This window comes from Sylvia atricapilla, chromosome 4 (genome assembly GCF_009819655.1).
Source record: "Sylvia atricapilla isolate bSylAtr1 chromosome 4, bSylAtr1.pri, whole genome shotgun sequence".
Lineage (NCBI taxonomy): Eukaryota > Metazoa > Chordata > Aves > Passeriformes > Sylviidae > Sylvia > Sylvia atricapilla.
In genome coordinates this window covers 5,486,148-5,513,283 of record NC_089143.1, presented here as the reverse complement: position 1 = coordinate 5,513,283, position 27,136 = coordinate 5,486,148, and the positions used below count along the sequence as shown (strand labels likewise).

Below are 27,136 nucleotides of genomic sequence, written 5' to 3'. Positions count from 1 at the left end.
TGGAGAAGGTGAAATGCAGTGAGTGAGAGCTCAGCAGCTGTTAAAGGGAAGGTTCTGCAGACCATTGTATCTGTAACATGGGAAATGGGCAACTCTCCACCACAGGTTTCCATCCATCTTGCAGCTCTCCCTGCGGGGGGGATACAGCTGATGTCAGCTGCTACCAAAGGAGCCTCAAAAGCAGCATCTAAAACAGGAATTTACAGCTCTGACTGCACACTGCACACAGCAGAGGTTTGCAAGTGCAAATTCCAGCAATTCCTCACTTCCAGGCAATAGAAGTAACATGGAGATGATGGTCAGTTCTACTGAAAATTCTGAAATGTTTACAATGAGAAAAGTTTGTGATATTTTTAAAGGTGCCTTATTCCCAATCCTTAGGTAAAACCTGGCTCATTACTCTGTATACGGCAAAGTGCAATTAGCCAAGACTAAGGTAAACTAATCTTCCATCCTGCCAGGACAGTTTTTCAAAGGAAACCTGTTGAAGCAAAGTACAGGAGGAGGTCACCAGCAAGCCTGCTCTTCCTAGGGTAATGCCAGCAGGTGTGTGTGTGCTGGTGCCTGGGCTTGCTGTTTTGTGATCTGTGAGACACACCAAGCTGGAAAACCTGGAAGTGAGAGAGGGGCTGTGTTCTCTGAGCACTCACCTCAGCTGCCCCTCCAGCTCAGCTAGCTCTGGAACACTGCCACCGGATTCACGTGAGTGGTTTTGGCTCTAGAAAGAGGTTGGTAGTTCAGTGTACTCCCATGTTTGTCCCGGATACTGTGTATTTAAAAACCAAAATCACATCTTGACTCGAGAGGATCAGACTGTTTCATCCTAACATAATCCGAGTTATCCTTTATTTCCAGAGCCATGGAAATAATGATGTAATGGACTCGGGGTACTGACGTGGCATTTTTCCAGGGATGACCTTGTATGGCCCCTGAAGTCAGCACCCTTGGCAAGTGACAGCTACAGGTTCTGTTAGTGGAGATGAGGGTTCCTTTCCACAGCATTCCCCACTGGTGTGGGCATCACTGATAGCTGTGTGGAGAAAGTATTTGCCAAAGGGTCTGACAGTGAGAGAGACAGTGTGCTACAAAGAATGCTGGTAAGGCTCTTGCCATTTTATGTTACCCTCAAACAGCTGAAATCTGGAATTTATATCACTAATGCCTAAGTCAGAAATGCAACTAACCTTTGGATTGCTAATCTTTACAAGTACTTAACAGCTTCATTCTCATATAAACATGGGGGTTTTTTGCAGGACAGCAAAATGCCATTTAACAGAATTGCTTCAGGTGTGGCAGCAGTTGGAATTACTGCTCTTCTTCTTGATAAGTTTATGAAAAATACACTGCTGTTTCCAAAGTTCAGTTTTAGGAAAACTGGCAATCTTGCTTGCTACATGCTCTCAGTCTTATCACTGATGGGTGGTGGCAATTCTGAACTACAGCTACAGCACTTCTACAGCTGATTTTGTTTCACTCCAGGGGCACAGGGGCCTCATGGCATATAGAAGTAATATAAACTCATCCAAGTACTATTTAATTCTCAGACTCAAAGGATCAGTATCTTCCTCTGGGCATCCGGTGTGGTATTACAGAAAAAAAAAAAAGTACTGCAGACTGTAAAAATGTATTTATCATTTTCCTCAGGCATTCAGTTTTCAATTACCCAATTTTCTTCCCGCCCTCCTTTCCCCGAACATTGAATTCATTTTGGAATCATTAAAGTTTACACTTTGATCAGTGAAAAGAGGGTCAGACCACCCTGACAGGTTACATATTATCACACAGCTCTTCCAGACAGGAGCTACATGCTCTCAACAAATTGTGCTTGCAGCTAAATTCAAGTCTCTGCTTCCTTGCTCCACGGCACAGCCAACATTTCAGACCTCTATTCCTTTAGAATACTATTCTTTGACATTTCACCAGCAGAAGAAACACCCAGTGAGGGGAGTGGCACCAATTTAAAGAGAGGGGTGTTTTGCCCATGACACAAAGTGAGGGAAGGGTTCTGCCCATCCAAACCGGCTGCAGTGCTGCTCCATCCTTTGGCAAGAACAGGGATTGTAGACAGGAAGGTGTGAAAGCAGTTTTAAGTTGTGCACACTCAATCAAGTACTGCGTGAGTAAATTCCACGGTAGTAATGTAAATACACAAATCAGAGGTCTCTAGCCTTTAGAGTGGGGCATCAGTTTATAAAGATACAGAGAGAAGACAAGGAAAAAATACAGTATGCATTTTTACTGAAATCTCACAAGTCATTTGTCTGGGAGAGAAGGTAAAAGTGACATCAAGCAACTTCTCACAAGTCAGTTCTGTGGGTGGGGGAGAGAGAGTGCCTTTGGTACAGTCGTGGGAAGGGTAAGAGCGCTTCACTGTGAAACTTGGATAAAACTGACATCAAGCAACTCAGAAAAAAAAAACTTCTAGAACCTTAGAAGCTACAGAAAGCAAAATTTTAAATGAGTTACATTTATTCAGTTAAAAAATTGACAGTTAGTAATGGTCACATGAACACCAGGGAACTGTATCTACATTTCCTGACGTCAATATGAACGGCACTAGGGTTTTTCTGTTTGTTTTCTTTTACGTATATAAATCTAATGCCAGTTAAAAAAATACAAAACAAAACTGAAACCCACTGTGAAATCAACACTGCTTAAAAACTCAAAATTCAATCTGATATATTTGAAAATAAATATTTTTTTTTACCTTTCTTGTTAGAAAAAGACAACTCACCAACTGCTTTCAAAGCAGTTACATCTTTAAGACCATTCCCAAAAGTGTTTCATAAATAATTACCCATTGATTGATTGTCTATTAATGCAGCATCTCTCAGTCATAGCTGGGGTCTCTGTTATTAGGCCATAAAGTATTTTTTTTCAGACACAGTGTTTTGTTCCCCCCCCTTTCCTTTTTATTTAGGTATACTTTCTTTGAATATAGCATATCATGCTGGCAAAATTCATGCAGATGGCATAGCATGAAGTATCGCAGAGTTTAAAATCACCTGTTTAAAAAAGACAAAAAAAGAAAAAGACACGGAATGTAGTGTTAAAAGTTCATGGTAGTGAAAAAGCAACTACCCAGTCTCATGGACAACCAAGACAATTTCAAATGTTCTCTCACAGTTGTCTCATCTACTATGACTTAAGTATGTCTTTTTTAATCCAAATTCATTTCCTTCTCTTCATTTTTTTTTTCCACCAGGGATAAGTAAAAAAATAAAAGGTTAATTATTAAAACTAGTCTCTTTTCCCTTTTAATCAAAATAACCGTTTTCCAGCCCTCTGACTGTACATCTAATTTTAATAATTATTTCAAATAGAGAAGCTTATGAATCTGACAAGTTTGACATCTCCTGATGCCATGACATTTAAAACACTCATAACAATACCTGGGTTAAATCTCTGAAAATATAAATGATTCTTGAATTGACTTTAACATTTGAAAAAGGCCACATCTTTAAACCTTCAGAACATTTTCACACAATTTATAATCCTAAGGGACACTTAGAATTATGGAGCAGGCAAATGAGCCTCCGGATGATTCTCTCTCATAGGCAACTGTGCAACTCAAAAAGCCTCCTTCCAAGAAAGCTATCATCCCTAATCCCTTCCCCTGGCCATAGAAAACACAAAGGCAACGGGTTTTAGAAGCCTTTTAAATCCTGCACTTTAAACCTCAAAGGATCACCGTAATAAAGAAACATTTTCCAGAAATGTCTCTCTTGACAGCTTTATCTGTTATTCCTCGATGCGCCCCCCCTTTTTAACAGTTTCACTGACTAAAGAAATAAACTGTTTTTCAAATAGTCTTTTCAGTAAAGTGCTTGTTATTACTAAAAAAAAAAAAAAAACCAACCAAAAAACCAAAAAAGAGAAAGTGCTATTTAAGTCTTAAGATAATTTCTTTTTCCTGTGAAAAACTGCCTGATATATCTTTACTTTATTCATTTTTACATAAAGCTGAAATGAAACCTATTTCTTGTAAGGATGCTGGGTTACTAATTTTGGTGTTTGGCAGTAGGCAAGATGCCCACAGAAGGTGGTGACACACTGGAACCGTAGTGCAGAAGGTAAACCTTCTAGATGAAGTGGAAGGCATATGGAGAGCTCCTACTAGAATCGTCTCATATTTATATACAAATATAATATATATTAAATATAATATAAAAATAGCTATATTCTTTTTTCTCTCTGAAGTTATCCCAGACACTTTTCTTCAAAGCCTCACCCATTGCAGACAATGTCTGTCTCATAAACACCGTGCAAATGCCATCCTTTTCACTCCATTATGTATCACCAGCCCATTTCTTCACAAATATGATCCTCCCCTTAACAGACTCCTTCCCTTCTGTCAGAGTTGTTCTGCAATATTTCTGCTCCAGATGATGCTTCTGCAGCATCACAGCATTCATGGTCATGCTATTTATCAGGATGTGGCAAGTAAGTCTGTAGTAAATGAGTCAGGCAGAAGCAAAAGGCTGATTAGGAAAGAGGCAACAGCCTGGTCCTCTTCTCACTAAAACTCAAGGACAGTTGAGCAATCGATTCAGCAACAGGGGAAACTGCAGACCTGGTAAATACACATTTTTTAGTCACTACCTGTGAACAAAGCATCTCCATACTTGCACACAATTGGTACCAAGGTCTACACATTTGTCTTTTGTAATGTTTGCCTGATTCACATCAGGAAGTCTTCAAATGTGTGCTGTAGTTTTCCAGTTCCTTAGAATTTCCCCATCTTATATCCTTTCTCTACTAGCTGGGAGTTCTGTAATTGAATGACCTCCCTCTGAGGCTACAAAAAGCTTCTTGATCAAAGCATATGTTTCTATATTGTCTTTCAGCAGCCACGCTATCTCACCATCTAATTTCTCTCTCCTAGTTTAGCCTTTTTACTGACAGACCTATAGCAGCACACCGGAGTATTTGGGGAGGGGAGAATGGGAAGAGAAGTTGAAATGAAGCTTTATATAAAAAGCTGCATCATTAACTGTCTGTCTAGTATCTCTAATTCCTGTAATTCTCAGTATAATAGCTTAATACACGTATTTTACCACTATTCAGTAGTTCTAACAGCACTATTAAAGCTCCTCCTGTTTTCTTTTTTTAGTGCTATATTTTTACTGTAATTGGTTAAAGAAATTTGTATCTAACCTGTTTTCCATTAGGCAAAGAAGTGATAGCACACACCTCTATAGTCAATGCAGCTTCGTATAGAAACAGGTGGAATGGAGTGGTAGGGACAGCAGAGCAAGGCAGGATTTCTTTACATAGAACTTCACAGAAACAGCTCTCTGACAATTATCCCAGCCTGAAGAATGCCAGAAATCCCTTTAAAGAAGGGAAAGTGTTCCTTGCTATGTTTGGTATTGGCATCTGTTCCTTGCTCCAGGTTGCAGTAAGCTTCTTGGAGCAGAGAGCAATCTGATTCTCTTTGGTACTGTGTTTCTCACACTCTCCTTCCTTGTTCACTGCTTGGCTTTTTGGTGCCAAACATTTGCTTTATGACTGGGGAATAACAAAGGTCTAATGCTGGGACACGTGCAGAGGCCAAGGCTTGCCCCAGAACGTAACCAACAGCACCAAAGGCTTGGCTAAACTGGTATTACCTCCTGCGGGTTTGGTTCATCCAGTAATACAATCAAACTGTTCCACAGTACAAAATAGACCATCACCATCTGGTTACATTCATTCAACTCCTCCTTAGTATTCAAGATTAATCCAGCTTTCTCTCCCTAGCACTAGTTTTAACTGCTTTTGCTATTTTTTTTTTTTGTTTTTAATTAATTATCAGATCTATCAGTATTTGTTAATTTCCCTCTGAAGTTCTGGTTTCCACAAACTAGTACCATAAAAACCTACCAACATTTACTTAAATAGCACATATCTGTTGGAACTTTTTATTTTCTTTATAAAGTAAAGTTGCCTTCTGAAGTCTTAGTTCAGTGATAGCTCTTAAATCAATACCTGGTAGTGTTAAATGCAATCATGATCTCCCCCTAAACACACGCCAAATGCTTCCAAAAATGATTAAAAAAAAAAAATCAGCTTATTATTCTTCCTTCAGCAAAAGGAGTCTTGTCTTTAAAGGATTGCTTTTTTTTTTTTTTTTTTCTTTCTTTTTGCCTTTTTTTTTTAAGAGTATTACCTTAAAGATCTGAGATTTTTGAGACTCCTAATTTCTGGCTGCTGTCTGAGGGGGAGTACCAGTCAAAAATATTCATGGTCTCAACTCAGACCACTGTTAAAATTAACACAATACAGAAATATCTATGAAGTAGATACACAAGTTTGGTTGACAATGTGCTAAGACTTCAAAATTGAAAATGGTTACAGATTCAAGACATTGTAATTCAAGATGTTCAACATTATCACCTGAATTAAAATCAAGGCACTATGGGTTTTGTTGTTGTTGTTAAAATGACCCTGAATTAGTTCTGACTAATTTTTGAAGGAGAATAAAAAGATTCCAACATGGTTTAACAAGTTACAATTCTCACCACAGAGAAAGTGGTTAAAAAGTGCCCAAAAGGTTATTAAATGTAAATATAATTTTTTGTGCAAATTACTCCTATAACTGAAACATTCTTGAAAATTACTGTCATTTTTTTTTAAACCTTTTACATAAATATTTCCAACTATGAACTATATCAAAAGATAGCTTTGGGGAATAAAATTCCAAACCATCCGCAAGAAAGCAGTGCAAATTCCTATTTTTTTTTTCAAATAAAATGATGAATTCATTATGAAATGATGAATGATATTTATGAATCTGAATGTCCTGAACCCTGATGCATGATCACCAGTTCAAACAGCTTCATCAATAATTTAACTTCAAGCAGTCAACTAACCAACACACTATAACCTCACCAAACAAACCCTGACATCACGGACAAAGCACAAACAAGAGACTTGTGCCCACATTAAGGGTGAAAATAATGATGCATCATGTTGTAAACAAAAGGGTAGAACAGAGGAAAAACATTAGTCTGAGTATGGCGTGAGAATTTAGGGAAACATATTCAAACCTACAAATAACAGATTACATTTTCATGCATCATATAAAATATTTTGCTCTTTCTCCTTTTATGCAGACATATACACAATATTTTACAGCATCTGTACAACAGAGAACTGGATTTCACACAACATTTTCAAAATATTTACTGTCCTGTAATCATCTGAAAAAAAATTAGATGGTTTTGGACTATATTTCTGGCATTTTTTCCTGCTAATTCAAAACAATTGCTCCATGTCCATTTTAATACTTTAAAAATATACAGGATTGATAAAAATACCATTATTTTCAACATCACTCTCATTTCAGTCACATTTGGAGATTTCACCTGGACAAATTACAACATGGCAGCAAATCCTTTAGAACATAGAAACTGGGGCAACTCTCAAAAGTTGGCCATGTCCCCACCATCATCTTGTGGCTTTTCTTAACAGATTCCAGAAGTTAGAAGTAGATCTCAACACCATGGTGGCTCGAAAGCCTTCGTACTGTTACCTCTGTAGCTTCAGTGCAACTGTTTGTGGGGCAGCCCCTCCTGGCAGTTTGCTTCAACAAGAGGCAGTGCCCACACTACTGTGGCTGAACTTTGGAAGGATCAGTCATCTTGTCAGTTCTGTGTCGTGACAGCTGCTGCTGCTGAGACTGATGCTGCTGGTGGTGGGACTGAGTGAAAGTGCTTTGTTGTAGTGGGAAAGCAGCAGAGAGAATAAGCTGAGCTGACTGATTTCCATGAAGTAACCTGGATGTCTAAAACACGAAAATAGAAGAGAATTATTTTTCCCTTTAACGTGGGCCCAGCTGCTTTGGAACTTTTTGTAAGAGTTCAATCAAAATAAATTTCGGATCTGGCCAGTTAAACTGAGCAAACACTGCAAAGATTTGTTCATACTAATACATTTAAGCAGTGCATCTGACCAAGTAATAAAGCAGCTGTAATTGTTCTTTGGAATTTCTGTGGTGATAGGTGGGAACACATGGCAATTTGTCTTCATTTCAAACCACAAAAGCATAGCAGGGCACAAGGAATCTATTTGAATAAGTGTAGGTAGCTGTCATTGCAGTCAAATGAAAAAAGTGCATGACTTGGCACAGATCACATTTATTCCCCACAGATAAAATGCACAGTCAAGGAAAATGGTGCATCTGCAGACCCAAAGATCCCCTCTGAAGGAGACTTACTACTACTAGAAATGGAACTTAGTTTTAACAGTATTCTTAGAAAAAAAAAAATTGATTACTGAAGGAAAACAATGAAGGATGGGTACAAATGCTCTAGGACATCTCAATCCTGAAATGTTCTGCAGCAGAAAGTAAAGTACATCAACTGCTCCACTACAGAATCAGACTGTAAGATGCCCCAATGAACAGAAGCAGAAAAGGCACTTCTGTTCTTTTTAAAGACAAAAGTCTTTAAAGTCCTTTGCTTCACTTTTAATTCTAGCATTTTATTAGTTTGTATTAAAAATACTAGATGTTTGCCTGGAACAAAATTCTAGAGTAGAAAGAAAGCTTTTGAGTTCTTCATATTTCACATATCTGTTTCACCAGAATTAAGTCAGAATTGTATAAACTTTCAAATTTAGAAACAGAGATATGGACACTACCAACCTGCTAAACAGCCTCTCTAGAGTTCTAGTCACTACTACATCTCCTTCACCAACTCCAGATGCTGGGTGACCCATGCACCAGGAATTAATTGGAATCAACAACTGGCAACAGATTTCCCCATCAATTCCTTTTTATCTTGTTTCTTTTAGAGATCTCCTATTTCTAAACCCCTTGGGTTTTGTCTTCCTTCTCTTTTGACCTTATCTTTCTTCTTTCTCCACTAAAATAAGGTTCTTCCCTGCTCTCTGCTTACAAAGTTACTTGTTGCAAGACAGAATTTCATGCCTCATGGTATTGGAACAAGTCTTGCTCTGGGCTGTGTGCTGCTTTCCAGACCAACCATCATCTCTCAGACCTTACTGCATTAACATGGAAAGTTAATGAAAGAAAATGTGAACGGTTTTAAAGGAAACATTTGTTTTTTCATCCTACAGTCAATTAAGAGCAGCAATTCAAAGGGAAAAAGATGTAAGACAGACAGACAGACAATGCACACAGTAACACCTCTCTTTTAAGTAATAGGATTTTAGAAAACAGCCACAGAATAAACTTACCTCATGCATTGAGCTTTTTCACAGGTTACTATTTTAAGTGCTTTGTTTTCAGCTAAAGCACCCCTGGACAACCTAGCAATGCTAGGAAAAGTGCCAGGACTTGGAAAAATTTGTAGACAGCTCTACATTCATTACCTGTAGGAACTGCTGGGGGTGCTGGGTCAGCTGTGACTGAGCTGGTTGTTGCACTGTGGTGAGCTGCTGCTGATGGTCCTGCTGACTTTGCTGCTGCTGCTGCTGCTGCTGTTGTTGTTGTGTTATTGACAAAGTCTGTGTCTGCTGCTGTTGGGCAGCAAAAGTGGGATAAGCTGTCACCACCTGTCCCATGAACATAGTACTTGGTACCATGACTGCTCCGCACGCTACTGGGGCCGTGACAAGTTTTGTTACAAGTTGCTGACCTTGGGAAAATCTGTTAATAGAAAAAGATATTTGGAGAACCCCTTCAGAAAAAAAAAAAAACATACGAAGCATCACTTGAAAAAGGCAGATTTCTCAAAGTCATATTTTGCTATAATAACATGGGTTTCAATAACCCTGCAAACATGTTACTTTGGGCAGTTTAGTTTCAAGGCTTGTATCCATACAGTTGAAAGACAAATCACACTATCTTTGTAATGCTGCTTTAGTGCCTTTTCTATATGGTGCAGATGCATAAGCATACCATTATAAAAAGTTACCTTAAATATAGGTCTTGAAGATTTACCTGATTTGTCTGTCCTGTGTAAAAGTGGTTACTGCAGCAGCATTCTGGTTGTTGTTCTGTGGTAAGCTAGAGGGAACCTGCACCACATTTCCTGCTGTTGGCTGAGAGATCACCATAGTGTTGTACAAAGGTGCTGAGACTGTGTTCTGTGACTGACTGGCAAGAGAAGACTGTTGATTGTGTCCACTAAGAACATTTTGTTGATTATGCTGAAAAGAAATTTTGAGATAGTAAGTTGAAAATAGCCAAGTGCTACAGCTGCTCTCCTCACTGTCACTGCCCACAGTTCAAAACTACTGTGGTGGGTTTTTTTCTATTCAAATGAATTCTTAATTCAAAGTACACAGGTATTTCTACTGACTGACGATTTAGAAGTGAGACAGGACACTGGACATCTGAGTCTCTTACATTTAATTTCTTTTCCTGTTCAGGTTATTTTTTTCCCTGAATTTTTCAGCTATTTGCATACTGTTTGTTCAAAATTATCTTTTTACTCCTCTACCACCTCTGTGCCCAACTTAGACTAAAATGTGGACATAATGTCAAGAATTTCTTACTTGAAAGTTTGGAACTAGCCTACTGCTCAGAGCGTAAAATGCATCACTAGTCTGCCTCTTCACAAATCTCAGAAAGAAAATATGGAATGTGGGAAAGGGTACAAGAGGAGGGAGATCACAGATCAGATGTATATGGAGTCTCCATACACAAATGGTCAAAAGGGTTCAGCATGAAGAACCAGCTTCTGTGGGGATACACGCTGCAGAGTGCTACTATTCTTCTAAACTATTAGGGTTAAATTTACTCCTTAAGTTAAGAGCTCTTTCTTTGTTACATTATTAGGTTTAATGTATAAGTTCAGTGCTGTTAAGCTTTTAGGCCACTTTCCCTTTTATCTTTGCCCTCGCTGTCCTTTTATCACATGCACAGAAATACACATAATAAACACACTCCCCTACATAGTTCTCAGTTCACTTCTGTTTTGATTGCCTGGATTTTGTTGCTGCTTGCTTTTCCCTTGTTGTGCCTTAACTGTCCTGTAAACAGTAGAGTTGCCAACGAACTTTGTCGTGCTGGCACTTAATATTAAATTAGGCTTCTGCTGCTACCCTTGCTGATGATTTTTTAAGCAATCTCAAACACTTTTTCATAAGAGGGGAATGTCAGGGAAGCTGTTGTGTTTCAGCTGTGGTTTTGAGCAAATATCCAGTAGAATATCAGTAATAGAACTATTTCTATCCAGTAGGAAATAGTAACAGAACTTTACCTGTGTTGCAGTACTCTGCAAAGGCTGCTGCTGTATCATGTGTGGAGTACTTATATGGCCTGTGTTCATCCCACTTTGAGTCTGGTTACTCTGAACAACTTGACCTTGCATGTTTATTGGCGTAAGCTGCTGAACAGTTGAAGAATTTCCAGAAGGAAGCTGCACAGAACCAAAGTTGAGTCCAGAAGCTGACTGCTGCAAGAACATCTTAAAAAATTGCACAAGTTATAGGGTCAGTATTCAGAGACTAAACTCTAACTGGTAAGAATCAGAATCCTGATTTCTAGAGTTCTAAATATTAACATTCAATATTTGTTCTTAAAGAAAAAGCACCATTTAGAGACTAACCAGTAATGCAGTCTACAACTATCTAAAGACAAAACATATTTGAGATGACAGTTCTATTTGTAGGACCTTCTGCAGTAACACTGAATCAGGTGAAGAAAATCTCTGAATTACTAGATCCAGACACAGCACCAAGAATGTAATCTTCCCTGACAATCAGGAGATCAAAATGATTACACTGAACTTTCCAACACTGTTGTAATAAACAGAATTCAGCAGGAAATGATTAGGTTCTTTACAAAAAGTTAGGCCTAAGCCTACAACAAGACAGAATGTGCAGCAGTGAAGTATTTTCTCTAATTTTCACATTCCTGAACAAGGTCCCTCCATACTGCAAGGAAGTAGAGCTGTGAATCTCTCCTTTTGAGTCTGCTGCTGGCATGTTTACACTAGACACCACACAACACTGAAAATGGCACACACCAGAAACTCCTACTCTTTCAACAGAATTTAAGCAACGTACTCAATACTTCCAGGAAGTATTTTTTCTACTCTTTAGTCACAATCCAGACTGAAAATATTAAATTATTTCCTTCAAATGTATCTTCGTTTGAGGTGATCAGGTTTTTTTTGTTTAGGCCTTTTAACTGGAAAAACCCAATTGGGTAATTCTTTTTTTCCAAATATAGCTGCTGAAAAAACAATGAAAAATATAGAAAAATACATACTGATTAAAAAAAAATCAGAAATCAGGTACTCAGCTGCTAGACTTCGCAATGTACTCTCTAGACTTTTTGTGTTTCTGGCTCAGTAGCTCCTTCAAGTTTAGCATACAAAGTAGAGCCATTCAGCCTGATAGGATAGTTTAATAAACCAAGAAACATGGATTTAACATCCTCAGAGCTAACAGAAAAAAAACCCAGATGCTCATCTTGCAGATTTTGGATTAATATTCTAACAGCTGCAAAACTTTGCAAGAATTAACAACCATTCCATCCTTTCCCATTTAATTAGGCCAAGTCATAAGCTAGGCTTGACCTGTTCAACACTGGGGCATTTCCAGATACATTCAGCAGCAAAACATCAGGTCCATCTGCACCAGCAGCATCAGACACTGTGGATTTTAGATGTATGAGGCCCAGATGGCAACTGACAGGGAACATGGAGGATCATGTTGTGGAATTAGGTGTGCCCATGACACATTTCACAGGCCCATGTTCTCTACAGATGAAACCTGCTACACTAACTCACCTGGAGTCCTTGACCATGAACAATTTGAAGCTGCTCTTGAATCTTACGCAACTCTTCCTGCTGCCGGTGGATATTTGCTTCTATCATTCGTGTTCTTTGCTCTAGCTGGTCCTTTAGGTGTTGCATAGCTCCTAACTGAGCTGAAAACTGAAACACAGGCTGTAGTGCAATGAATAAATTAAAAGCTGAGCAAAAATGACATTTTATTACAAGAGAGAAGTACAGTCCTCCACAGAAGCAAAGAAATCAAGCATTGCTCTTGAAATTGCTAATAAACCATAATCTGAGGACCAATTCACAAGTGTGAAAACATCACCAAATCAACATTTAATTGATCCATGAGAATTGGTGAACTAAAAAAATCCATAGCACAAGAAATTGACTGATGTCCAAATCATACACACACACACACACACATAACCTTAGTAATTTATATGGCATTGTGGATGTTAAAGCTCTCTCATGTTAAAAATTAGAATTGTGCCAGTTTAGAAAAAAAAGATTCACCCAGAGCTAAAATATACAACTTGGGAACACCCTCAGTCACAAAAAGCAGAAGGCTGAGCCCACAGAGAAAGTATTTGCCACTTCTGTTCTTCCTCAGACATTTGCTACATGCCCCAAGTCAGTATGACCTTTTGATACTTATATTCTGTTCTTATTACACAGAAGCATTTCACAGACCCAGCAGCCTTGTGTTATATGCATATGCCTGAAAATTGCTAGCAGTGTTGATGGATTTTTAAATTCATGTCCTAAAATATTTTAGCTTTAACTGTTTTTGTATCTATGTTGCTAATGCTGAAGACTACATCCACACAAATAACAGGAAGGAGAAAATAAAGGAAAAGTGTCAAATTACAGAATTTGCTCATTTTTAGAGAATAACTGGCACCAAAGGACTCAATTTCTAAAAGAGAAATTAACACTATATTCAAAATATAGAAGCAGAGAATTGCTTAAGATGGAAAAGACCTTTAAAATAATAAAGGATAACCACTACCCTAGCACTGCCAAGTCCAACACTAAACCATGTCCCTAAATGCCATATCTACATGGCTCTTCAATACCCTCAGGGATGGTGACTCCACCAATTCCCTTGTCAGCCTGCGCTCATGACCTGAAGCCTGTTCCAATTACTGGCAAGCCTTTCTGTAAAGAAATTTCTCCTAATACACAAACCTTCCCTGGTGCAACTCAAGACCATTTCCTGTCACTCTGTCCCTGTCGCCTGAGAAAAGAGACCAACACTCGCCTCACTACAGCCTCCTTTCAGGAGGTCTCCCCTGAGCCTTTTCTCCAGCCAGCTCCCATAAACATTCCTTGTCTGTTCCTTGTCTGATTCATGTTCCAGACCCTTCACCAGCTCCACTGCCCTTCTCTGGACTTGCTCCAGCACCTCAATGTCTCTCTTGCAGTGAGGGCCTTAAAACTGAACACAGCACTTGAAACGTGGCAGATCAACCCTCTCACCCAACTGGGTGTCACCTGCAAACTCACTGATGGTGACCTCAATCCCTTTGTCTGCATCATCAATAAATGTATCAAATGAGACTGCCCACAGTACTGAGTGCTGTGGAACCCCACGAGTGACTGGCTGCCAGCTAGATGTTACTCCACTCCCCACCACTCTCTGGGCCTGGCCATCCAAACTGCTTTTCACTCAGTGAACAGTGCATCCATCCAAGCCACAAGCAGCCCATTACTCCAGGAGAATGCTGTTCTCTAGGAGAATCAGACTGTTTAAAAAATTATGAACAATAAACAGAGTAAATCCATACCTGAGTCATTCCAGACTGGAGCTGTAAAGTTGCAGGCTGAGATATTGCTGGCTGTGTTACTGGTTGTCCAAGAGACTGTGAGCTTAAAGACTAGGATTAAAAAAAAATTGTTCCATAATTATAAGAGAATGAACTTCATACCTGACATGAAGTATTTCTTTTAAGTGTCAAATCCAAAACAGCGTAGTATGAACATATAATAGAAACTAGTGAATTGTTTCTTGAAATATCTAACCTTAATTATTAGGGAATTAAGAAAATGAGAGCAATTGATTATCTACAAAATACATACGTGACTTTTCCACTGCCAAAAATATAGATAAGCAGTAGGTATAAAAGAGAAATTGCAACTACAAGTATTTTAGAAGTTTTAATTGTATTAAGGGAAAGACTTTTTCAACAGGTTTGGAAGTTGACACCTTTGATTTATTCTTAAACTAACGATTTTTAACATATTTTAATAAGCATTCTGTTTATGAAGTGAATGTATTAGTTCAACAGGAAAATGAGCACCAAGTACATGAAGCATGACAATTTCTCATATTACAAAGATTTCAGAAAGGATATGGAATAATCCACTAATACTCTTAGCCAGAAACTTGTATGAGCTCTCTGTAGGGACACACACAGCATTACACTGGCAATTTTACATATATATGTGTGTGTGTGTGTATGTATTAAAAATCCAGAATCACAGAAAGAAGTTCCATGTGAGTGAAAGCTGAGATTCATTCACATTCTTGCAAATCCCAAGGACAAAACCTAAATCCATATATGTTTAATTATTGTATTCCTTTAAAATCTAGTATACCAAAGTTGCATACTGGTGATGGAATTCTAAGAGACATATTCCAAGAGAAACTCTTACAGTTTAAAATGTGTTTTTAAAAGAAATAAAACAAAGCTTACATGGATTTAATAAAAGCTTTTAAAGGTGAACTCCACTGTTTAAATACAACATTTTTCTCTGAAGTTACCTGACTGCTCAGAGATGATCTTCTTTGTGCAGTCTTTTCATGACCAGATAAGCCTTGCCTTGGAGGAGTGCTAGTGTCCACTGTCATTTTAGTTGGTGTTGCTGACAATGTTGAGAGTAAGAACAGAAAGAAATATATTAATTGTTATCTCAATTCTGTAATGCAATAATCTAATTACAGGAAGCATGTAATGAATAAAAAAATTGTTAAGGTTTGGACTCTTTTTTTCCCCCCGACTATCCACCAATATTGCAAACTGATGGATTGAAATAGAATGTACTTTTCTCTGATACTGTACTCCTAGAAGTAAAAGTCTTATTCAGAGTATCCTGCAGATCTCTGAACCATCAAGAAGGGTATTTTCACCTGCACACTTCTCATAAAATGATTATTAATTGCCACTTACGCATTTAATTACATTAGGTAGAGAAAGCCTTCATTAGGAAGGCAATTCTATTTTCAATAGTTGGTGCTTACATGAATGATCCGATACTGCAGTATGTGAAGATTTTCTTGAACTCCTGGAGGAAGCAGAAGGTGTGGGGCTGGTATCAAACCTTTCCAGTGCTTCTTTGAGACTCACTGTATTTATGTGATTGTCAGACCCAGAGTCCTGACTCTGAAGAGATACACATAAACAACAATCATTTATCTAACTCAACACACAAAGTATATTTCTTTTAGAAACTATCTCAGACCTTTTTGTTTCTAATTACACAGGTGACCATGCACAAGTATTGACCAGTTTGATAGCTGTAAGCTCTGTTTCCATTTGAAAAGCCAAAGCTCTATAATCCCAGAAACCAAAATGCATGCAGACTTAGGCCACAGACTGACTACTGAGCTGATCTTCTTCTGTAGCCACTGAAATGACTCTGAACAACAGTGTAATGAGTGAACTGCTTATTCTTTTGAGAAAGGATGAGTTTGTTCCACTAGGAGCACCGACAGATGAAACTTGTGAAAGTGCCAAAAGAAAATATTTCTGAACTGTCAGACTAAAAATGTCAGATCATCTCCACAAGCTGATAAGACTCATTGAGCTTCCAAGCTCATTAATTCAAAATGAATTTTTTATACTTTTAAGAAGTGGGACAGAGTCACACAATTAAATAGCTCCTATTTTCTTACTGCGAATTCCTTCTTGATGTATTGACCTTGGTTTTTCAGATTATGGGCATTTCCAGTGAGGGAGACCATTTATTTAGGAATCTAATGCTGCAGAAATTAGATCTTAATAAAAACTTATGGGTGCTACTAGTTATAACTACATGCACATCAATTCCTGGAAAGAAAAGGGGTTATAGGCAGAGCACAGTTAAACACTCTTTCGAGACTTCTTTGATCATTTTCAATAGTCACATTATTCAGAGATCAAATAATTATTTGATTACTTGAATTTTGGGACAAATGGGACAAAATACTTTTTGCTGCTGTGTATTTGCTTGCGTATTATTTTTAGTATGTGAAGATGTAAAATAAAATCATATCAAACACTCACTTTATCTGCTGTTATCTCTGGAAGAGATTCCTCAATACCAAGTTCTCGTCGTCTTTCTGCTCTGACTTCTGCATAACTGGAAGAATAAACCCAGGATGGTTATAATATTGTGGGATGATTTAAAAAGTACACCTCAAAGACCAAACTCCTCAAACCCACCCTGCTTATAAAATTTCCCAGGAAGCTTTCCAGTGATTCTTCACACTGCTATGACTTCTCTACCCCCAAAATACCATCAAGATAGCTCCCATGGCAGTAGGATCACTTTAAAAAGTAACCTACCTTACAACAGTGTGCGTACAGACAATAAACTCTGGCCTGGAATTCCACTGGTGATACGTGATATAGTAATGAGTTTGCAGCCAAATCCATTGTTGTCCCTTTGTAAGGAATCTGTAGTAACATGACTTCCCTTTCCCATATTGCATTACTGTAAGGACGAAGAATAAAGTTCACTGTCTTGCCAGGTTGTAAATACTCCAATTACATAAAAAAGAACATTATTTCCCAGGTTCATATAGTCCCAAACCATGTCTAAATCCAGTATAAAGACAAAGACTAAAAACAGGTTTGAAAACGTTCCACCGATTTTTGCACTTACTAAATATTATACTTTTAAAGGCTTTTTTTAATACTGGAAGAACTGGAAAAGTTTTAGTTATAGAGCTGTGCACTCCAATTTACCACAATGAAACCCCACAACTGTAAGATAAAGTTAAATCTGTTTTGTAGTTCTGTTATTAAAAGAAAAAAAGATACAGAACAGCAGTATAATAACGTCAAATGAATGGGAGTAAAGACACTTCACTCAAAATATTACAAAATTTCACCAGAACAGTTGTACAATTTAACAAATTTGCTCATCTTAGTGACTTAGTTGTACTCACAATGCTCATGGCATTTTGCCAGATTATCTAGATCATCCACATGATAATAATCATAGCCTGATGTTCCCAAAACTTCAAATGGAAGATAACCTATTATCGGAGGTGCCCTAATTAATAAAAAAAAAAAAAAGTCATTTTATTTTCACACACATGAAACAATCTTAAATAAACCAGAGTTAATTATATAATAAGCTTTCTTGTTTACAGTATGTGCTCCAAAAAAAAAAAAAAAATTTAAAAAATTAAACCCAACACAAGCCATAAGTAGTTAATGCAGATTAGTGAACTTCAAATACTACAGGCACCCCTGATTCAGCTGCTACTGCTACTACACAGAAGGAAATGCACCTGTGATCCAAGAATAGGAACTTCCATTCTAAGCTGTGTCTAGATGTGAACTCTTCGTTGGGTTCTTCAACAGTGCACATTTCCTAAAAAGGAAAAAAAAATCTCTTAAAACTGCTCTATTCTAGTACCTAAGCTTTCTGAAAATTCAGACATACCTAAAGTTAGTAGATAATTCCACAGTAGTTATAATGTTATTTTTAGACAGCTTCATTGGTTTTGCTTGTTTAGACGCACAGTACTGAGGCAGAATCTAATCTAAACTGTGCCAAGCTGATGCTCGGTTGATTTAAATGGACTAACCATGTCATGAGATAAACTCACACTCAGGATCTACAAACAGAGTAGTACAAACAGAAATCCATAGTTCCTGCAGCTATGCTTTTAAATGGTAACACTCCCAAGAAGAGATGAAACATTCCCACCAGACAGTCTGATTATAGTCTGTGTTTATAATGGGTAAAACCCAGTATTAATAAGATGGTCACATTACTGAGTTTAGGAACACGATTCTTCCCTTTAGTGAACACAAAGTACTCCACATCTCTTTGAGTGCACAGACATCTACTACAAATAACACACTATTCTTATCTTTAGAACTCATGAAAAGTAAGAGAATGGCGTATTTCCATTACAACAAAACCTTAAGGTATTCTGCACATAATTCTAAATGTATTCTGCTCCAATGTATTCAGAGCAAGTCAGTCAACTTCTACTGTCCCCTTCAAGAAAGGTAAAGACACCCACTGAGTATTGTGCCTCATGCAGAGACAGTCACAACACCACGCACCCCAAGCCAGCCAATTCTTTTGCAAACTCCTCTAGTACTGCCTTACAAGAAGGAAAATGGATGATGGAATACATGCATACAGATACCCCTCAAATAATTACATTAAAATTAGAGATACGTAAATCTTTCTTTTTTGGATGCCTGCACACATTTGTCATTTGTAGGAGCTTGCAATGGCATTCCCAGTGCCAGGAACACACTGGAATCTATTGATGATCAGGTACAAGGGTTTCTGAATGACTGCAGTGTGGAAGCTGCTGCTACACTGGCAGAATACTCACAACAAGTGTGGACACACACTTCATCAATAATTTAATAGTTTGCCCTGCAAACATCAGTAACTAAAGTAGTCCTGCAGAAAAATACAGTAGAAGACCAACAGAGGCACCGCCTTTCTTCTCATTCTTTCAGGTTATAATCCAAAGACTTTAACGGGATACTTTGCAGCTTTTAAAACAGATCTAAGTTTTCTTTCTATGAAAGGAAAAAGTGACCATACCCAGGCAAATTTTTTTCCTCACCTTCATCAATGTAAAATCTAAAGACAATGACTTAGAAAATGATGGAATGATGGATGAATTGGATGGAGGCAATGAAGTAAACAACTCTGGGCACAAATTTATGACTCTTGATGTGAACTCCACTCAGCAAGACTTAAGCTTCAAACCTGAAACTACCCCTAGAACCCAAAGCTCATCCACTTTTCTACAATTACAGCATTTAATAAAGCACCACTCAAAGTAAGAGAAATGACAGAGCAAGAGCATATCCTCAAGATATACTTTTGATTTGTTGTTTCTTTTGATCTAATTATTTTGGCATAAGTCAAAACAAAAGTAAAAATCACTGGAGTGCAGGCAGTAAAACCACAGTAAAACCATCATGGTTAGAGAGGAAATAGCAGCAGGTTAGTATCCAATTACTCAATGCATTTATATTAATGATTTGCAGATATTCCACTGTAAAATACCCCTGGGCAGAAGCCAGCTTGTTCAACAAGGCGTCTTGTTGAAGTTGTCAACAAGGCATCTAGAAAAGAAAGGACTTTCATTTGTAACAAAAAGTATTCTGGTAGAATCCTTCTGGCTGGATTAATCTGGCCTTCTTGATAGGATGCAATCATCAGCTAGCCAAAATGCAGGATAAATGTTTTAAAGAATGTGTACAACCAAATGCCTTCACTAGGGAGCAAAACTTGTGACACGCTTTGTTCCAAAAGTGGTATGGTCATATGCATAAAATAAAAATGTGATAAAGGTACAAAAAGCATTGCGTATCCTGAGAAATTACACTTGAGGGGAAAAAAAAAAAAAAAAAAAAAGAATCCAGAACCTTATACCAACTGAAAGAAACAGAATAAGTGACAGATGAGCAGGAAGGTTCTACCTTAAATAAAGCAAGTAGTGAAACACACATCTCCTTACTGGCTGCATCACACATTTGTTAGTGAAGTTACTGGGATGGTAAAATTCCTGACATACACTCATTTGCTGAAGTCTAGTCAATGCTAGCCTCAATAATGACAGAATGTACCACAAGTATAAACACGTATTGCCAGATTGTCCTTGCTCTAATGTAAGTCTTCTTCAAAAGATTTCCAAAATAAATAACATCAGTTGAAAATCTCAGGAGTATCTTAAAATTTTTTAACATGGAAGCTTCCTTGGGCTCATAGATTCAGGTACAGGAACAAAACTTTGGCCAGAGTATATATAATCTGTAAGGCTTTAGCCTGCAGCAGACTGAGACAACTAAAGATCATAAATGGATGTTCCTCAGCTTCCAGAAGTAGGAAACATAGAAGTTTCACTATGAACTGTCAGACTTTAAAAGACAAAAGCAATTGCAAATGTCAGGCTGGTCTTTTTTCCACAACTATTTCATGAAGCAAAAATCCCATATTTAATATCTTTATCAACTGTAGGCATAACAGGAGGAGTATTTCTTAGACCACCTGCACAAGAAGAAAAGTGTCAGATGAAAGATTTCCATAGCTTCAGAAAAAAAAACAAATTTTCTCTGGCATGGAGTCTGGAGAGACAAAATTCCTATTCAGACTGAATAAGTTTATATGATTTCTCCAGAGGCTCCCTACCATGCTTTTGAAGTGCAAAGTGTATAAACCATGTCCTCAGAACCTATCACCAACAGTCTTCAGCTTAAGACATCAGTGCTTTAAACTTAAGAGGCAGAATGTTTAAATGTTCAGACAACAGCTTAACATTGTGCCACATCCATTTCATGGCACTACTTTACAGCAGACTATCCTGAACCTTGATTCATACATTTGTATGGAAAACAGAATCAGAATCACAATCACAGACTACACTGTACTGTATCCAGAGTATTTATTTTGACCAGGTTTGGAGAGAAATATGATTATACTTACTGAACTACAGGTATCACATGTATTCAATTCTACACTTGGAAAGGCAACTTCATGTCATACATAAACAGCTAAGCAAAATGTTAGGTTTAAACCACTGAGTTACTGAATAACTGCACTGAAACAAAAGGCTTCTATTATCTCAAACCCAGCTCTTCATTACTGACAAGTAATGTAAGCTTTCATTAAGCCCTCCAAGATTCACTTCTGTGTCTAACTGCAGAAAGATCACCAGCAACAAAAAATTCACATCCAAGTTTTGACTAACATCAGTCATTTGTCCAGTGGAAAGTGGGATCTCAATGTAATCTTTCATATTGTTTAAGTTCATCTTGCTAAATTATATTCCTGTGAACTTCTTCAAAATTCATTTCTTACATATTTCTCTTTTATATTACTATTTATAATTAGTGTTCACCATAACTTTGATACTTTGCATAAAACTTGGCATATCTGAAGCAAGAAACAGACACTTTCAGTTTCACATCATAGAATTCCTTATGGTTTTCATTAATATTTTATATGTTGTATGCATTGTCTCTGAAGTCTTCCCATTTAGAGTCCATTTAAGAATGATATAAGAGTGATGTTGTTTATACATACCTTGATAAATTGAGGTGTAGCTAATCTAACTGTGGCTACAAAGCAAACTTTCTCTTCATATGAAGGCCGGTGTGATCTCTGAATAGTTCCTTCAAAACCATTGTGCGCTGAGTTGGGAACTGAAGGCAGAGGAGATGACAATGTAAGTGTGGAGGGAAATGGCAGTAATATCAGAAGACAAGTGGCCTAATATTTATCTGTGGTTTGCTTGTAACTTAACAGGCATTAAGAAAAATGCTACATATCTACACATATATTCACAGGAATAGTACCACAGTAGTAGGAGTAGTTGCATTATAGTAATGGGAACATGACCATCAGGTAACTTTCTCAAAGAATTAAAACTACAGTTAACATGGTGTTATTACTGACATTTTTAAGAAACTAGTAACAGTCCTTATCCTTGCTAACTGGTAAAAATGACTGGATTACACTTTCTTCAGAAATATCCTTAAATTTTATCGTTTTATCAGGTTTTGTTAACTTCTTCTTTTGAGCTCTTGAGGGATTTATTTTCCATCACATTTAAACAACACATGCTGAAGACATACTGAGTGACAGGAGAATCAAAGGCACAATTATGGAAGTAAAAGAATCAGGATATGGAACTGAGAACAAAGTTCACTAACTGAATCACAGAGATGGAATCAAAAGGAGGCAAAAGATGGACTAGACTTCAAAACAGATTAACCTTATCTTTCATTTCCAGCAGCTACCAGTTCAGTTTATATTTACTAAGGTCTAGAGATGGTGATTTTAAAAGACTGTGAGGCTTTCTGAAGCCCAACTGGTTTTAATTCAGCTCTAGATTAGAACTCCTACTGAAGTTTCCTCATGCCATTTCATCTTACTGCTCCTTGCTGTTTCCATCAGAAAGAAAATAGGCAGTTTCTTTAATATTTATCTTAGCTCTAGTCCTTTGTTCTTCAGAGTTTGTCTTGCCTTGTAAGTTAGATTTATAAAATATTTTGTGCTCTTGTTGCTCTACTCCGAACTCTCCAGCTTCTTTACTTCTGACAAATAAGTATCAAATGATGAGGACATGCAAGCCCTAAGAAGTGCAGTGGGATTATTTCATGTGATTTAGACTGTATTTTAGAAAGGCTTTTGCATTTTCCCAGCTTGGTGGCTGGTCAAGGTGATTTGGTCTTGTTCAGTTTACCTTCCACAGTAAGTCCTTTTCTTATAGGACTGCTATATAGCAGGCTGTAGCCATCCCTGTTTATATAGTTTGATATTCCTAAATGTAGTAACTTGTATTTTTTTTCAGTCAATTTTTCTGAGTTTTTAGCCAAAAACAATTTCTTTTCTCAATTTGGGGGTGAATTCTACTCTTGTTTACAGTGGATTATTTCGTAACTGCAAACTATGCTTCATTGTTCATAACATTAATGAAAATACTGATCAAATCCAGAAGTTGCCAATTAAAATTGCACTTTGATGGTCAACACTGGTAACCTTTCCCATCAATTTCTACAGCTACTCTCCTGCAATTTCAATTAACATGTGCTTCACTTACACATTTTTGAGAACAGACTATGATAACGAAAACACTGAAAGTCCATCATTTATTTGTGATTTATCTTCTTATCCAGACTGTGTTATTTTTTGGTCAAATCAACTGATTTGATGCTACTTCTACCTGAAAAATCCACACTGGCTGCCATTCTCATCAAAATGGAATATATTTATATTCCAACATCTGACACAATTCCCTGCTAGCTTCCAGAAACTCATATATAGTTTAATTATTTATTCCAGAGTATTTCCAAATATTGAACTGCAACCAGTAAGTCTATGGTTTCCCAACTCTTCATTCCAAGACCAGCATGATACTTGGCATTTTCAGGATTGTTTCTCATCCTTTGTATAATATTACATAACTGCATTTGCATTAAGACTCAACCTCTTCCTATTTTGTAAGACAAATACTGGTATCAGATTAAAAACCCACAGATTCATTTACAACACACTGGTTTTTTCACAAGGTTTTTGGGTGAGCTGTCTATGAATCTACTTACTGATCACACTACAGAACCCACTTGGACAAATAAATAGGTTTCTTGAGGAAACAGTCAGCACAGCCTGGCCAAACAGAATAGAGATGCAGTACAGAGGAAGTATACAATACATAACTAATAAAAATAATTTCAGTGGAAGGGAGCAGGAACTCAGTGAGGAAAACTGTACAGCCCACCCACTCATCTGAATGGTAATTCCTGTCAAGTGAAAGCATAGAACTGAAATAGGGGGGAAACCTACATTTTCCTTCCTAGTTGCCAGATTAGAACTGCAGGCACTCAGTACCACTAATCTTCAAGTTAGTCACCTGCTTAAATATGACTTATTCACACTCTATTTTAAAACACTTGCTTAAATTTCTCTTACATTCTTTTAAACAATGTTTTACAAAATACTACTGTTCTTTAATTGAACGCATTAAGCATAATTACTACACAGACCTGTAATTCCTGATAGGCAGTTTTTTCTTCCTTTCCATTATACCAAGATAGAAGTGCTAAAAATGCTTCAAGATATTCTTTCAAAAGCCTGATTTTACTTCACCTACATTTTGCACTATGATCCCAAGCCAGTTTAGCTGTGGAGCTGCCTACATATTCCATTCCAACACTGCTGAGATTACTTACCATGATTCAAACACTTGAAATTTCCTATAAATTTTACATATTCATACGTAGGTTGCTCTTTTGGATCTATTGTTCCTCGCAGCATATGGCAACAGAATTCTAGCTGATTTTTTGCTGGAAAACAAAAAAAATAAATAAATAGGCTATATGCTTGAAGCACACAGGCAACATGAAATGGAAAGCAGGAATAATTAAGCTGAATACATATTGAAGTACTGTAAGTGTAGTGATTACAGCTGGCTACAGTGCTACCTTGGAGTCGCTACCTAGAGGAGAGGCTAAACAAGATTAGAAGAATAAAGTGGGTATTTTATTAAAAGCCTTCAAACAGGCACACCTTGGGCAGTCAGAAGCTTTTCAGAGGATACACCCAAGATAGATGATGTAGATGACTTTCTCAGACAGATATAAGTTTGGTCCCCTTACATATCAAGGGTTAATCCTCCAATTACAACTTCAGGTAGTGAAGTCATATACCCCCAGTTTGCTCTCCCCCAGTTCACTTTTGTTAATACTTTTCAGGGCCTGAGGCTGTAGGGTGTCCTTGAACCTCAGGCCTAGAGGGATTGTTTTGTCTGACCAAAATGTCAAGACAGTTAACTTTATATAGAGTTTAGAGTTACACACTAATGCAGTACAGGATTTGAAAAATATAAAGGCTAAAATCATAAAGCATCAACATCTGCTTTTAACCAGCATGACAGTAACTAACCTAAAGAACTCCTTTAGATTTTGTGCATGAAGGGCCTGCATATTAGTGACAGGAAAACCTCTGAGATCTAGAGCTGTGTTAAAGAAAATGCCCTGAATTTAAGCTCACTAAAACACATGCTCCTAAACTCCAGTAGGCTGCTACGTATTTATATTTGCCAACTGCTGAAACTGTCTAAATAGAAGAATATTTTTCTTCTATATTAGAATATTCTATAAACAATATGAATATTTTTAACACACAGGAAAGTTCTAGACTGAAAGGCAACATAACTTTGAACATTCTGCTCTAGAGCAGGGTACACAAAGTGACACCAAGTAACACTTCTGTTCTTCAGGGCTGAAGCATATGTCTCTGCTGAAATAACACTGGAAAAACTGATCACGTAGAATTTCAAGCAGGTAGTTTTAACACAACTATTGTACTGGTTTTATCTGGGATAGGGTTAAATTTCTCCAGAGCAGCTCACATGGTGCTCACATGGTGGATTTTGACTGGAACAGTGCTGTTAACACAGAGATGTGTCCACTATTGCTAAGCAGCACTTAGACAGTGCAAAGGCTTCTCTTTATCTCACACTGGTGGGGAGGCTGGGGGTGCACAAGCAGCTGGGAGGGGACACAGCAGCAAGAGGATACTGTGGGATATCCCTGTATGCCACTGTGCTCAGCAATAAAAGCTGGGGAAAGGAAGAAGGGGGAGACATCTGGGTTTATGGCAGTTGTCTTCCCAAGTAACCATTCACACACGACAGCCCTGCTTTCCTAGAGATGGCTGAATAACTGCCTACCAACCAGACAGAGCAAATGAATTCCTTGTTTTGCTTTGCTTGTGAAGCTTTTGCCTTCACCTGCTAATCTGCCTTTATCACAAGTTTGCTCACTTTTACACTTCTGATTCTTTGCCCATCCAACTGAGAGGATGAGTGAATGGCTGTGTGGGGCTGAGCTGCCTACAGGGGTTAGCCCAAAATAATTACTTACATTTTAAGTATTCCGGTGTCAAGGAATCACTTTCCAGCAGATGAGAAGACAATATTTTATAAATTTCTGAATGTTCCCCCTCTGGGATAAAATTAAATACACTCTGATCCACAAGATCAGACTGAAAGAAAAAGATTTAATAAGCATTAATTCAAGATGCACAATGTCACAAAGTATACTATTTTAATGCAAAACAATTCCACAGCTCTTTACTGACTCAATAAAGCCACCTGCTGGAATACCTATCAGTATTTTGCAAGGAAAAAAACCTCACTCTGATATGCCTGCCCCATGGGGAGTGGTAAATTAATTCCTTGCTTTGATTTGCTTGCATACGTGGCTTTTGCTTTAGTATTTAAACTGTCTTTATCTCAACCCATGAGTTTTCTTACTTTTACCCTTGCAATTGCCTCTCACTGAGGGGTGATGAGTGAGCTGCTGGGTGAGGATGAGTTGCCAGTTACTGTATTTTATAATCAGTTCTGTAGCTATGTACACAAAACTTTCAGGTTTTGTGAACAACAGAGACGGATGCAGCAAAACTGAACAACTTATTATATGCATAAATACATTTGGTTAAGTATTCAAAAAAGAGTAATCATAAAAAGTATGTTTAGAATTCATAAATCACACCTAAAAGCCAAGAACAAATGTGCCTCTGAGAACCTGGTAAATTCTACTAAAAGAAAAAATAAAAATCACAATTACCTGCATATTTTTAAAAATTCTCAGACTGTTACCATGCATACTTTAAGAGAATTTACTTTGTCTCTTATCACAGTAAAACAACTAGCCTTCAAAGAGAATTTGCCCTTCTCGAAATGCACTCAATTT

The 27,136-nt window shown here is 37.5% G+C and overlaps 1 protein-coding gene across 15 annotated transcripts in view; it reads right to left on the bottom strand.

The window, feature by feature from the left end:
- Nucleotides 1-2,164: 2,164 nt before the first annotated feature.
- CLOCK (clock circadian regulator) overlaps nt 2,165-27,136 on the bottom strand; it is a 66,793-nt gene continuing 41,821 nt past the window's right edge. For 13 of the 15 annotated variants that reach the window (XM_066316984.1, XM_066316976.1, XM_066316972.1 and 10 more), the window contains 15 exons: nt 26,303-26,423; nt 24,608-24,721; nt 21,960-22,078; nt 18,184-18,266; nt 17,836-17,942; nt 17,231-17,378; nt 16,949-17,024; nt 15,925-16,066; nt 15,448-15,548; nt 14,471-14,560; nt 12,690-12,848; nt 11,154-11,360; nt 9,890-10,098; nt 9,319-9,595; nt 2,165-7,768 (listed from right to left, as the gene is read on the bottom strand). In XM_066316984.1, the coding sequence (XP_066173081.1) occupies nt 7,592-7,768; nt 9,319-9,595; nt 9,890-10,098; nt 11,154-11,360; nt 12,690-12,848; nt 14,471-14,560; nt 15,448-15,548; nt 15,925-16,066; nt 16,949-17,024; nt 17,231-17,378; nt 17,836-17,942; nt 18,184-18,266; nt 21,960-22,078; nt 24,608-24,721; nt 26,303-26,423 (2,130 nt within the window). In that variant the 3' untranslated portion in view covers nt 2,165-7,591. The remainder of the gene's footprint in view (nt 7,769-9,318; nt 9,596-9,889; nt 10,099-11,153; nt 11,361-12,689; nt 12,849-14,470; nt 14,561-15,447; nt 15,549-15,924; nt 16,067-16,948; nt 17,025-17,230; nt 17,379-17,835; nt 17,943-18,183; nt 18,267-21,959; nt 22,079-24,607; nt 24,722-26,302; nt 26,424-27,136) is intronic. The other 2 variants (XR_010743404.1, XM_066316982.1) reach the window with 2 other exon arrangements.